This window comes from Anabrus simplex, chromosome 7, assembly GCF_040414725.1.
Source record: "Anabrus simplex isolate iqAnaSimp1 chromosome 7, ASM4041472v1, whole genome shotgun sequence".
NCBI lineage: Eukaryota > Metazoa > Arthropoda > Insecta > Orthoptera > Tettigoniidae > Anabrus > Anabrus simplex.
The window spans coordinates 304,553,119-304,566,136 of NC_090271.1; the positions used below are offsets into that span (position 1 = coordinate 304,553,119).

The window sequence follows — 13,018 nt, forward strand, 5'->3', positions numbered from 1 at the left end:
TTCATGCAATAAGCCCATGATGATACAGTAGCTTAAGTAATGGTGTTTATCTTCTATATAAAAAAATCGTAATGATCGTGTGTCTGTACCTTGACTATTTTGGCAAAATTTCTGTACAGTTATCCATTTCAGGTGTAATAATAACCATCTGCATATTTTTTTAGCTTCAGTGTCTCCTTTTCTGTTTGTTTGTCTATAACTCAAAAACTACTGGATATAATTACAAGTAATAAATCTCATTGTAGACCGTATTGGACATCAGATTATGAACATTAAAATAAGAATAATAGTTAACACCAACTTTCCAATACTTATCTTTCCTTATATTTAGGAAATAAACATTACAACAGGCATTGTAAGATGGGACATGTTTCGCTTAACTGTCGTAAGCATCATTAGCCGAAATAAATCTTAGCCTAAAGGTCGGGGCCCCGAACCTAGTGTCCTTAAAAATATATGGCACCCTAAGAATCAACATTTACATTTAGAAAATCAAATAGACTTAAAACTAGTGTGAAAAAAAAACATAGAATGTTACAACATGGCTAGGAGAAAAACACACAATTGTGTTAAAACAGAGGATAAAAACAGAAGTACAATACAGAGCTGGTAGTGAAATGATTAAAATCATTAGGATATCGTTGCTACCAGTCAGTCAATCAGAATGTTCAAACATGAAACAAGAGTGAAAATATATAAGTGTGTTCGTCATGGCTAAGTGAAAAAAAACACGTAATTGTGTTGCCAGAGGTTAAAAACATAAGGTACAACACAGAGCTGGCAGTGTAATAATCAAACTCATAGCTACCAGTCAGTTTATAAGAATGTTCATACATAACAAAAAATGATTAATATAATCTTTTGATAAAGAAATAATTAAATCTCACTCATGTATAGATACGTGAGACGGGCAAGAGAAATCACATATTGTAGCAGACATGGAGTAGTAACACTTCAAACAGGATTGATCACACCTGAAGCCACTTATAAGGTAGAGGCCAATATCCACTTCATCCAAAACAATGGTTAAACCTGAATAACAGGTGTCTTCATTTTTACTGGGAGTTCAAGATCAAAACGGAAAAAATAAGATGCCAAGTGCATGAACTGAAATCTCTTATGTTGGATGAGCATTGACTGGAGACATTAGCCGTTTAAGCATGCACACAGATACAACACACGCAGCAATGGGCATACGTTTAACAGACCCCCTCGAACGGCTAATGTCTCCAGTCAATGCTCATCCAACATAAGAGATTTCAGTTTACGCACTTGGCATCTTATTTTTTCCGTTTTGATCTTGAACTCCCAATAAAAATGAAGACACCTGTTATTCAGCTTTAACCATTGTTTTGGATGAAGTGGATATTGACCTCTACCTTATAAGTGGCTTCAGGTGTGATCAATCCTATTTGAAGTGTTACTACTCCATGTCTGCTACAATATGTGATTTCTCTTGCCTGTCTCACGTATCTATACAAGAGTAAGATTTAATTATTTCTTCATCAAAAGAATATATTCATCATTTTTTGTTATGTATGAACATTCTTATAAACTGACTGGTAGCTATGAGTTTGATTATTACACTGCCAGCTCTGTGTTGTACCTTATGTTTTTAACCTCTGGCAACACAATTACGTGTTTTTTTTTCACTTAGCCATGACAAACACTCTTATATATTTTCACTCTTGTTTCATGTTTGAACATTCTGATTGACTGACTGGTAGCAATGATACTCTAATGATTTTAATCATTTCACTACCAGCTCTGTATTGTACTTCTGTTTTTATCCTCTGTTTCAACACGACTGTGTGTTTTTCTCTTAGCCATGTTGTAACATTCTATGTTTTTTTCACGCTAGTTTTAAGCCTATTTGATTTTCTAAATATAAATGTTGATTCTTACGGTACCATATATTTTTAAGGACACTAGGTTCGGGGCCCCGACCTAACTTTAGGCTATTTATTTCTGCTGATGATGCTTATGACAGTTAAGCAAAACATGTCCCATCTTACAATGCCTGTTGTAATGTTTATTTCCTAAATATAAGGAAAGATAAGTATTGGAAAGTTGGTGTTAACTATTATTATTATTTTAATGTTCATACTGGATATAATTCTACCAAAATTCATATTTAGAATCCACCTGTCTTTGGGTAGGTTTTAGGGCCAATATATTACTAAATCCCTGAACTGACTGGGGGTTTATACAAAACTGAAACTGTGATTTTTGCACTCGCACAAAATATACAGAACCAAACTTAATGAAAATCTACCTGCCTTAATGGAAATCAATTTCTAAACTTTTTTCTCATGTGCATCATTTTGATATGAGGATTAATAAGGGAGATATCATTTACAGACCAGTTTTTGGTACAAGTCTCACCGGACTTAACTCAAGAGTGGGTGCATGTAAAGCATATTTCCTATAACTTGAAAACTACTGGAGATATTTCAACCAAACTTCATATTTAGCATCCACCTGTCGAAATGTAAGTTTTTAGGTCCATACCATATCAAATTCCCGGAATGGACTGGAGGTTAATAGGGAACGAAAAGAATGATTTTACTCTCCCACAATATTTAAAAGACCAATCTGACTGGAAATCGACCAACCTTGATGGAAATCCATTTGTAAATCTTTTTTCTCATGTAACTCTTTTTCAGTAGGAGGATTAATAATGGAGATATCATGAACAGTCTGTTTTGCAGCTCAAGTCCAGCGTACATAGCCCAAAATCAGTTTTTACGTATAGCAGATTCCTCATCTATATAAATAAATTCGTAACAACCGTGTGTCTGTACACTGACCTTTTTGGCTAAATTTTCGTACAGCTATCTGTTTCAAGTGTAATAATGACAGTCTGCATATTTGTTAGCTACAGTTTCAGATTCCTCATCTATATAAATAAATTTGTAACAACCGGGTGTCTGTACATTGACCTGTTTGGCTAAATTTTCGTACAGCTATCTGTTTCAAGTGTAATAATGACAATCATGATTGAGGCACAATCTGCCAGACAAGCTAGAAAATTAAAACTTGGCGAAGTTATATGTCTTAACCTGTAATTGACGGAAAGCTTCCAAGATCTTAATAAATTTTTTAATTTTTTACCCCCAAATAATATCGGAATATTAAAGCAATTTTAATGACGGTGCAGACCTTTGTTTCGAGGTATTTCGCAGCTAAACCATAAGTTGTTTCACAAAACGGATGGCACAATCTCAGTTCAAATTGGAGTGATCTACAACTTTGGTCCTATGACGTTTCGTCGTATCTCTATTCCTTATATGTTAGATTTGTCTCTATTTCTCGATTATACCTACATTTTGCTCTTTGTACATGTATAATTCATAGTTCGAATCACTTATACGAAAGGTAGAATCATCTAATTCTACACGAGCATGGCCCACCCAGTATCCATACGCGAGCTAATTTCTCTGTTTGTAGCTGTCATATTAGTACCCAAAAGTAGTGCACTGTGAGAAAACCTTACCCAAATTTCACTCTGTTCAATGTTTCTAACTTAATTTCACCCATAAATAGATGAGACAGGAGAAAATATCTAAAGAACAGCCATTTAGACCGCCAAATGAGGCGTCTTAGAGTAAAATCCGATATGATGTATCGTTTAGCAGCAATTAATCTGTAAATGAAGGTTTGCAATATTGTAAACATGCATATACTTTGTATGCTGATCTATATATATTCATTGAAGTCGATGTGTAGCGATGTAGAAAGAGTGTGTTTGCCATAATAATCAATAGTGACTCTCAGCAGAAGGGCCTTTGCTATTGTAATCATTACTCTCCCCACGGAATTTGACTGGCAGTAGGAATGGGATCCTTTTCCAACTCCTTTGTATCTAGCTAGCATTAGTAATGAGGGACTACCATTGTAAATAAAAATTCACTTCTCGATTTGACTGTCAGAAGTCAAGGGAGCATGTAATTTGGTTCAAAACTCCCCTAACCGATTGTGTTTGGGAGTAGGCAAGTGCGCCCACCATTATAAACAAATTTACCAATCTAAAATGTGGCTGGCGTTAGACATGATGATGATGATGATGATGATGATGATGATGATGCTTGTTGTTTAAAGGAGCCTAACATCGAAGGTCATCGGCCACAGCATTAGGTATAATGGCCTTGGTATTATAATGGAAACTCACCAACTCGGTGTGACTGCCATTAAGGAAAGGGGCCTGTAATTATAATGATAACAGCACAACTCAATTTTGACTGGCAGTAGGGAAGGTGCCTGATTTTATAATAAAAACTTCTCAACTGTAATCTGTCTGGAAGTAGGAAACGGCACCTGCCATTGTAACGAAAACTCCCAAAATCGATTGTGACCGCGCAGTAGGTAATGGAACCTCCAATTATAATGAAAACTTTCTTACTCTATTGTGAATGGTAGTAGGCAAGTGAGCCTGCCGTTATCATCACAACTCCGCAACTCGCACTTTATACTGGAAACAACGTATGAGAACCTCCCCGTGCTGTTTCTGGATAACGCTAAGTGGCATACAAATAAAAAAATCTTATTCAATGCATGCATGTACAGTAATTTACTTCAATATCTGTACACAATGTAGAATACCGTAGCGAAGCATGGGTACATTTGCTAGTTAGATTATATATTTGGTGAGAAGAGATATATTTCCAAATAAAGATTTTGATCCACACTTAAAGGTACAAAATTATTTGAGGGCATCTGGCTCCATAGCTCACTGATCAGCATACTAGCCTTTGGTCCAAGTGGTCACAGGTTCAATTCCAGCTAGATCGGAGATTTTAACATTCATTTTAACATTCATTCCTTTGGCAGCACAGGGACTCGTTGTTTGTGTTGTCCTTAACATTAGATTTCATCCTAGGGGGGCCCCATACTCATGGATGTCCAGGTCAAAAGACTTGCATCAGGGCATCTCTGGAGGCCATACTACATTATTCTTTGTATTTTACAGCATTTATTGGCATGGGTTTAAAATCACTTACCTAAGTCCTGTCCATGAGCTTTAGCATTGCCCATGAAATGAAGTAGTGAATATCCATCCCACATCCTGACTGTATTTGCTGGACAAGCCGGTGTGAGTTCACTCTGAGAATGCCGAGTAAAGAAGAAACCTCGGCTCTTTGGTTCTGGGCCAGGTGGAGCATTATCACCCACAGGGCCAGGAAAACCTATGTCAGAGAGTTAAGACATTAGCTAAAGTATGGACTATAGAACACAGAAAAGTAATGATCTGGAAGAATATTTGTATGCCCACATACCAGGCAGACCCTTGGGCCCACGATTTCCATCTCTTCCAGTGAATCCTATAGCGCCTTTTGCTCCTTGAAGGCCTGGCAAACCTGTTCTTCCCAGCAGCCCAGGCTCTCCAGGAAATCCAGGAAGACCATCCAATCCTGGCTTTCCCATGAATCCCTGAAGACCAGGGAAACCTGAACAAAAAAGAAAGAATACAATAGTATTACTCTGAAATATAACTTCATACAAAAAATATTGTCTCAGTTCTATTGATAGAATGTATGATATTAGTCCACATTTACTGTGAAATATGTGTTGCTTGCCATTGGTAGGAAGACGTTGAATCCTATTATAATATTCTACATGTATTAGTGTAAGAAATGTTAGAAGGCATTCAACCTGTGCAGGTTATTGTATACAAAGAATTTTTATGAATAAATTAATTCCATCCCCTTATCTATGGAGATTGAACAGCCGAAGTAGGGGACCGTCTGTAGAGGTGAAGTACAGCAGGGACTTCAAGGGCCCTTGAACCGTTACAGTAGCTGTGAAAGCCCTTCAGAAACTCTGAAAAGAGGTGGCAAAAGGGGCTCTGGTTAACAAGCAGCGGATTGTTATGCATGTTAGGTTAAAAAAGAAAAAGAAAAGTAATTTAAATTTAAATTTTATAGCAGTTGTATAGAACAAAGAATTTTTTAATCTATTTAGGGGATTGTCGTTCACCCAGTCACCCGACCTGCAAGCCTGTTTCCCGCCAAGCACTTTGCTGTAATGCGCTTCTCGATGCCACAAGTTCCTCTCCTTAGAAGTCTACTGAGAGCTTTATCAATGTAAGGTTCAGTTTAGTCAAGTGTTCATGTGTTTAGTGCTCAGTGTGTTGTTTCAATACCATTTTCATTATGTGAGCATGTGCATATACATAATACCTTCATAAAGCACAGGAAATCTTGTGCGAAAATACTCTATGACTCAGTGCCGGGCAAGCGCTGGCCGCATTTAGGCAAAATACTTGGCGGGAGACAGGCTCCCAGTGCAGCTGACCGGGCGAGCGACAATCCCCCGAATAGATAAAATAATGTCCCTGTATTATCTGAAGTGATTCTACATACTGTATAGGAGTTCATTATGTGTGTAAATACAGAAGATATTATGAGTAAAATTCTGTGGCTTGGTTCTAAAAGGGCCAATGTCAAAAAACCTGTTTTTGAGCTATGAGCATTTGAAGTTTTGCTTATAGTTTTCCAATTATTTTTTTTTGACAACTAAATTTAAATAACTTTATACTTTCTTTATGGAAGTCACCTTATTAAACGCTAATTTTTTCTATCATATTCTTTAAAAATTGCCAGGTCTCTAATCTTTATTGGTAATCTAACATTACTGGCAAGGGCTTATTTAATTAAACGTTAACTGTTCATTTAGTACTTAACAGAGACATTGGCCCTTTTAACATGTTGCAAGCCAGGATAAAACACGTTTGTATCAGTTAATATTTCAATTTCGATAAAAAATGACATTGGCCCTTTTAGAATCAAGCCACAGAATTTTGTAAATAATATACATTTATTAAGGATGAGCTGTGTGTTTAATAGAAAAATTGTTAGTGTAAATTGGACAGTACTGTATTTTAGAAAAATTTCTTCTTTTTTTAATTTAAAATTTACTGCTTGATAATAATCTATTTTTGTGTATCATTTGCCACTGAGGTAAACAACTCATTTGCAAATAAAGTGATTTTGATTTGTTGAGTACTCAGCCCGAAGGCTGGTTGGATCCTCAACAGCTCTGCCATCAGCTATCATAGACAGCTGAGGCATCACTGAAGAGGTGTAGAAGGGAAATGAGTGATATAGTTTCCCGTTGCTTTTCTCATAAAGCCAGAAGTTGCTATCACACATTAGTCTGCTAAGCTCACTGCAATCCATGCACCAACCGACACTGTGAGCAACATTTTTCACACCATTCATAGCAGCGACTGGCTGCATAAGGAAGGACATCACTAGAATCAATCATAGTTCAGTTACCTTCATGTTGTGAAAACCATGGATGAGACCAAGACACGTCAATGAAAGTAACAAATTTGTTCTAGCCCATACCAGATGACAGAGAGCACTGTGAACACTAGGTCTCACCAGGAAAGACAAATTATTCTGTAAGAAACACAAAATTGCAGCAGTTTGGCATGTTGTATAACCTTGAGCTTTTAGCTCTTCCTTAGATCATAATTCCAGAATGGTGGTGTTGGTGATTACTGTTTCAAGAGAAGTACAACGAGACAACTCCTCTATTAATACTAATCAGAGGGAAAAAATGGAATGGGTCCAGTACTTCAAAAAATGAAGGTTTCAGCCAAAGAAAGACAAGGACCAGGAATGGTGTGAAAATGAATATCGTTGGCATCGGAAAAGAACAAGAGTTGACCGGGGGGGGGGGGGGGGGGGTCGGCGGATAGGATAGATGAAAGTGAGGAGCCTGTCACAAGTAAGTAGAAGCAATGCCAAGACTCAGCTAAGGGCCCTATGTTCGGCAACCTATGCTCCCGACAGTCAGGGTATACCATGGATGTTATTCTACCACCCCTACTGAGAGGGAAATCATAATCCCAGAATCTTGGTAAAAATAAAATTATTCCTCTAAGTAACATGTCTTGTTAATTAAATATATAAATATAAATTGTGTGATAACTCCTGAATGGATATCCATCATTGATGCCTTAAGGCACTGTTTCCCAACCTTCTTGTCTGAAGTACCACTAATACCTACATTGTAAACAAAATTTTAAAGACTGAAACATATTCAGAAAAGTAATAATATTCTTTGTTAATGTAATTTCAAAAAAGTAAATAGAATAGATATAATAAAGAGTAAGATAAAATTCTAAAAGAATTTAATTTATAAAGTCCACCTGTTCAATACAAGTTTGCCATTTGATAAATGGTTTCTCTAAAAAGCTACATAGGACATGTTTCAACCTAGCCTAGAGGTCATTATCAGCTAAAATAACACAAAGTTGAAAGACATACAATAACAGTGATACATAAATAATTTGAGATAAAATACAATCAACGAATGCAATGAAAATCTATGTTTAAAATGTTCATAGCTTCAATCTTGGACAAATCTAGTCATAACAGGTTTGGGTCCAACCATATTTATCATAACTATTGGTTGGCTGGAGGAATACTTTAAAATTGAGAAGACTGTCAAATGTTGTTCTATTTGTCATGCTTCTGGAAATGGAGTGAAGTTTGAAAATCCGTAAAATTTATTCATGGAGAATACAAGTATAGCCAGGATTTCCTCTTTCCTCCAGCCCTGTACTTGTATAGATAAGGTTGGCTTGGGTCATGTTGACAGCCATAAGTTCATTATTTGTAATAACAGAGAGTCATATTAAAGAGAGACTTGAGTTTATCTTTTTAAGATTTTATTCACGTTTCAAAATTGTATGCATTAAACCCATTGCGTACCACCGGACAGCACCTCAAGTAGCATTGGGTTATATGTATCATGAGCTGAAAAATGAAAACTTTTAGTTCAATTACAGTAGAACCTCAATTATCCATCCTTTGACTTGTTCCTACCATATTTTTATAAGGCGTGATCAAAAGTTTCCATTTGAGGGTGTTGCTGCAGTGGACATGCAACATAATGGGACTCCGAGGAAGGTATATAAGCACGACTTGTAGGCAAAGGGATTAGTGGGCAGTTGTGTCATGCTGAGGTGCGTGCGTTAAATGCGGCCTCGTGAACTATGGTGATGTTTTATCAAATGCGTCCAAACAGGACCAACGTGCTGTTATTCTCTTCTTGGCTGTCAAAGGAAAAACACTGGTGGACATCCATCGGAAAATGAAGACTGTGTATGAGGCAGCATGTCTGTCGAAAACCATTGTGGAATGGTGCACCAAGTTCTGTGCAGGTTGCATTTTGACACAAGACGCCAGTCAATCTGGTAGGCCAGCCTCATCCATTACGGACAGCAAGCGGGCGGTGCACCAGGTTGAAGATTTCCATGTGGTAAAACACTGTGTCCTGCTGCGTGAAGAAGTCTGTAACCACCTGCTGCATGCCCTTGTCTGACAGGAAGCATTGACCCTTCAAGGATGAGCGCCTCAATGCTCACGGCGATTTTGCCTGATTGGTATCCCGATTCAGGACCTTATGGCCGTTGAATGGAAATTTTTGATCACCCCTTACACCTATGATCTTTCCTCGCTCCATAGACTGTATGAAAGTTTCTGTAGATTCAAGTACAGTTTGTAGAGGAATACAGGATGAAGGTACAGTCTGTTCTTCCTCGCCACAGTCAACGGCCATTGGTTCATCATCTTGTCCCAAAACTTTGCATTTTCTCTTATTGAGTTGTTTTGAAGACATTGTGTCACGGAAGACGTTTATGCTCGAAGTAAGAATCGAAGCTAAACTGACTATAGTTGATGAGATGGAACCTTGTAATTTACTTTTTATATGGTTGGTAAGCTGATCTCAACAGCAGTCAATAAAACCCCCACTCATTCAACATACAAGAATACCACTTGTTGGCAATGGAAACTGTAGCCTCACAGAGGATCTGCTCTTGGATGCTCTGTACCTTATCTTTATAACAGATAAAACTTTATTATATTGTACCAAGGCACATAGAATTTAAGCTAGGATCGTTGATTGCTCACACGGGAAGACTGTCATTTAATCAAGGTACCCTTTGCTGTAAAAAAAAAAAAAAATAAAGAGAGAGAGAAAGGTATGACTTGGAACTTTTACACCCAAAAATCTTTCTTAAATTATGTTTGGAATTGACAGGCTGACTGAGTAAAAAAAAACACCACACATTGTATAGTAGTAAACATATACCGAGTCACTAGATTTTAGATTTCATGATTTAATGTACAAAAAACCTCACAAATGCATCTTTTGACAGATATTTGCTCACTAACAAGGACATATGTACACATTCCTCCCATGTATTGAACTCAGCAAATAGCTGTCATGTTGCCAACAGGTAAAGCATAGCACAGCTGGTTGTTGGTTCAAATGCTCTTATTGTATCTTTACCATTTAAAAATAGTGTAGATTTTTCTTTATCTATTAGAAAATTAAAAAACTAAAATTAGAATATAGGACTTCACTTACCAGCTAATCCAGGTAGTCCTTGGTCCCCAGGTTGTCCTTTGAGTATCATGTGAAATGGTACAGGGTCTCCTCTTTCTCCTTTGAAACCCTATCAGACATTAAAATTCTATTAGAATATACAAAGAAAGGCTTTACATAAGACAATCACATTTCATACAACTAATCAGCATTGCGATTCTACCAATAAAAAGTAGAATCATAACTCATCATCCCACAACATTATTGAGGTCATGTTGCAGTTGCCCACAATCTTGTAACTTATTTATTACTCTGTACAGAATAACATCATCTGCAAAAATCCTTATCTCTGATTACACTTCTCTAATCATATCATTGATATATATAAGAAAATATAAAGGTCCAATAATACTGCCGTTAGGAATTCCCCTCTTGATTATTACAGGGTCAGATAAAGCTTTGCCTACTCTAATTCTCTGAGATCTATTTTCTAGAAATATAGCAAGCCATTTGGTCACTCCTTTTTCTAGTCCAATTGCACTCATTTTTCCCAGCAGTCTCCCATGATCTACCATATCAAATGCCTTAGATAGGTCAATCGTGATACAGTCCATTTGACCTCCTGAATCCAAGATATCTGCTATATCTTGCTGGAATCCTACAAGTTGAGCTTCCAGTGGAATAACCTTTCCTAAATCCAAACTGCCTTCTATAAGACCAGTGATTAATTTCACAAACATGTCTAATACAATCAGAAAGAATGCTTTCCCAGAGCTTACCTGCAATGCATGTCAAACTGACTGGCCTGTAATTTTCAGCTTTATGTATATCACCCTTTGCTTTATACATGTTCATGTTGATGATATTAACTTATTTCACTTGCACTGTCCGCCTCTGTAATGTAATGGTTAGCACTATTAGCTGCCATCCTTGGTGGCCCAGGTTCCATTCCTGGTTCTGCCAGAAATTTAAGAATGGTAGCAGGGCTGGTATGTGGTTGCGAGAACCCCTGTGTTACAGAAGGGCTGTGATTCGAACTGTCTGTCTTGGTCGATTGTACAATGAGCAGGTGATCCGAAGTGTGAAATCCATACAGCGGCCAAACAATATCAGTAATTTCCAGTAGGTGGAAGTGGGCTAATAACATCCGCACATGTCGGAAGAGTGCAGAAGGCATAGAGATATCACCAAATGGAGCAATGTTATGACGGGTAATCTTACTGTGTTAGCAAACCTGGCAGGCTTACACCCATATACATGAATGGCTACATATAGCGTTCTGATACCAGATGGGTGGTAGCTGTGGTGCCTGGCTGACACAGATATTGAAGTGAGGTGAAAGCTTGTCAGTGGTATGGTGCGGTAATGAAACGTGTTGATCAGTTTGTGGAGGAATCACAAAAAAGTTCTATACTGGTTTCTGGGATATGGACTGGCTGCAGTCTAAGTGCTGAGCTTATTGTTAATAACATCATGAAGTTCACCAACATCTGCCTGGGATTTTGCCAAGGCAGAAAAATCCAGTGCGTGGCTGTAAATTCCATCAGCATTAAATAGGGCATTTGCCACCACATTAGATTTGACTTCAATGAGCAGTATGTCTGTCACGAACTCCAATGATAATTGGTTCAATTGCACATGTGGGAGTTCGTTACAATGTTATTGAAATGCATAGATCAATGATTTGTGATCTGTATAGATAGCGCACTGGTGAGCCTCCAAGATGTACTGGGAATGCTGAAGGTTACCACATTTACTCGCGTATTAGACCCCTTTTTCCCCCACTTTTACAGACAAATTTTGTTTTGCTACTTGCTTTACGTCGCACTGACACAGACAGGTCTTACGGCGATGATGGGACAGGAAAGGGCTAAGACTGGGAAGGAAGCGGCCGTGGCCTTAATTAAGGTACAGCCCCAGCATTTGCCTGGTGTGAAAATGGGAAACCACAGAAAACCATCTTCAGGGTTGCCGACAGTGGGGTTCGAACCCACTATCTCCCGAATACTGGATACTGGCCGCACTTAAGCGACTGCAGCTATCGAGCTCGGTGGGAAAAAATGTAAAGGGGTGGTCCAATATGCGATAACCTCAAATTTTATGCAGTGAACACATGAGTTCTAGGCCATAAAGAGCTATAACTACTTGTACATTCTACACTGTTCTTTAACCAAATGAATGTATTTGAGCTATACTGGCTATTTTTGTTGGAAGGCAGTATTTCTAAATGTAAAAAGTCAGTAAATGGTGAACACAACTTTTAGGCTTATATATCAACTAAATATAATCCGTTTTAGTTACTCATAGTATCACGTCATTCGTTTCATCTCATTAATTCCTCAGATGAGGTTGACGTCAGGAAGGGCATACGGACGTAAAAACTTCCTACAAAAATTCGTATCACTTCATACTCGACCCCATAGAGAAAAGGGATAAGGGTATCGTATTATCATATTATCCTCCCGAAGGTACCACCACCTTGACGAAGGCAAAACACATTTTGCCGGGTGTTCGGAGGCTTGCATGTTCAAATGATCCTTAGAGCTATGCTAGCGGGAGCACATACTCCTGGTAGGACCACCCAAGCTGGACAGGTCTGAGGTGATGATCCCGACTAAGAGGGATACCCTGGTCCCAATTTGGGGGTTGGGCTTAGGGTTAACTCCCCTACCTC

The 13,018-nt window shown here is 38.0% G+C and overlaps 1 protein-coding gene across 1 annotated transcript in view; it reads right to left on the minus strand.

Annotated features, from left to right (window-relative positions):
- LOC136877597 (collagen alpha-5(IV) chain) overlaps window positions 1-13,018 on the minus strand; it is a 570,940-nt gene that overhangs the window by 23,764 nt on the left and 534,158 nt on the right. Inside the window, exons 29-31 of the mRNA XM_067151761.2 lie at window positions 10,387-10,474; window positions 5,277-5,447; window positions 5,001-5,186 (exon numbers count right to left, since the gene is read on the minus strand). Of these exons, the coding sequence (XP_067007862.2) occupies window positions 5,001-5,186; window positions 5,277-5,447; window positions 10,387-10,474 (445 nt within the window). The remainder of the gene's footprint in view (window positions 1-5,000; window positions 5,187-5,276; window positions 5,448-10,386; window positions 10,475-13,018) is intronic.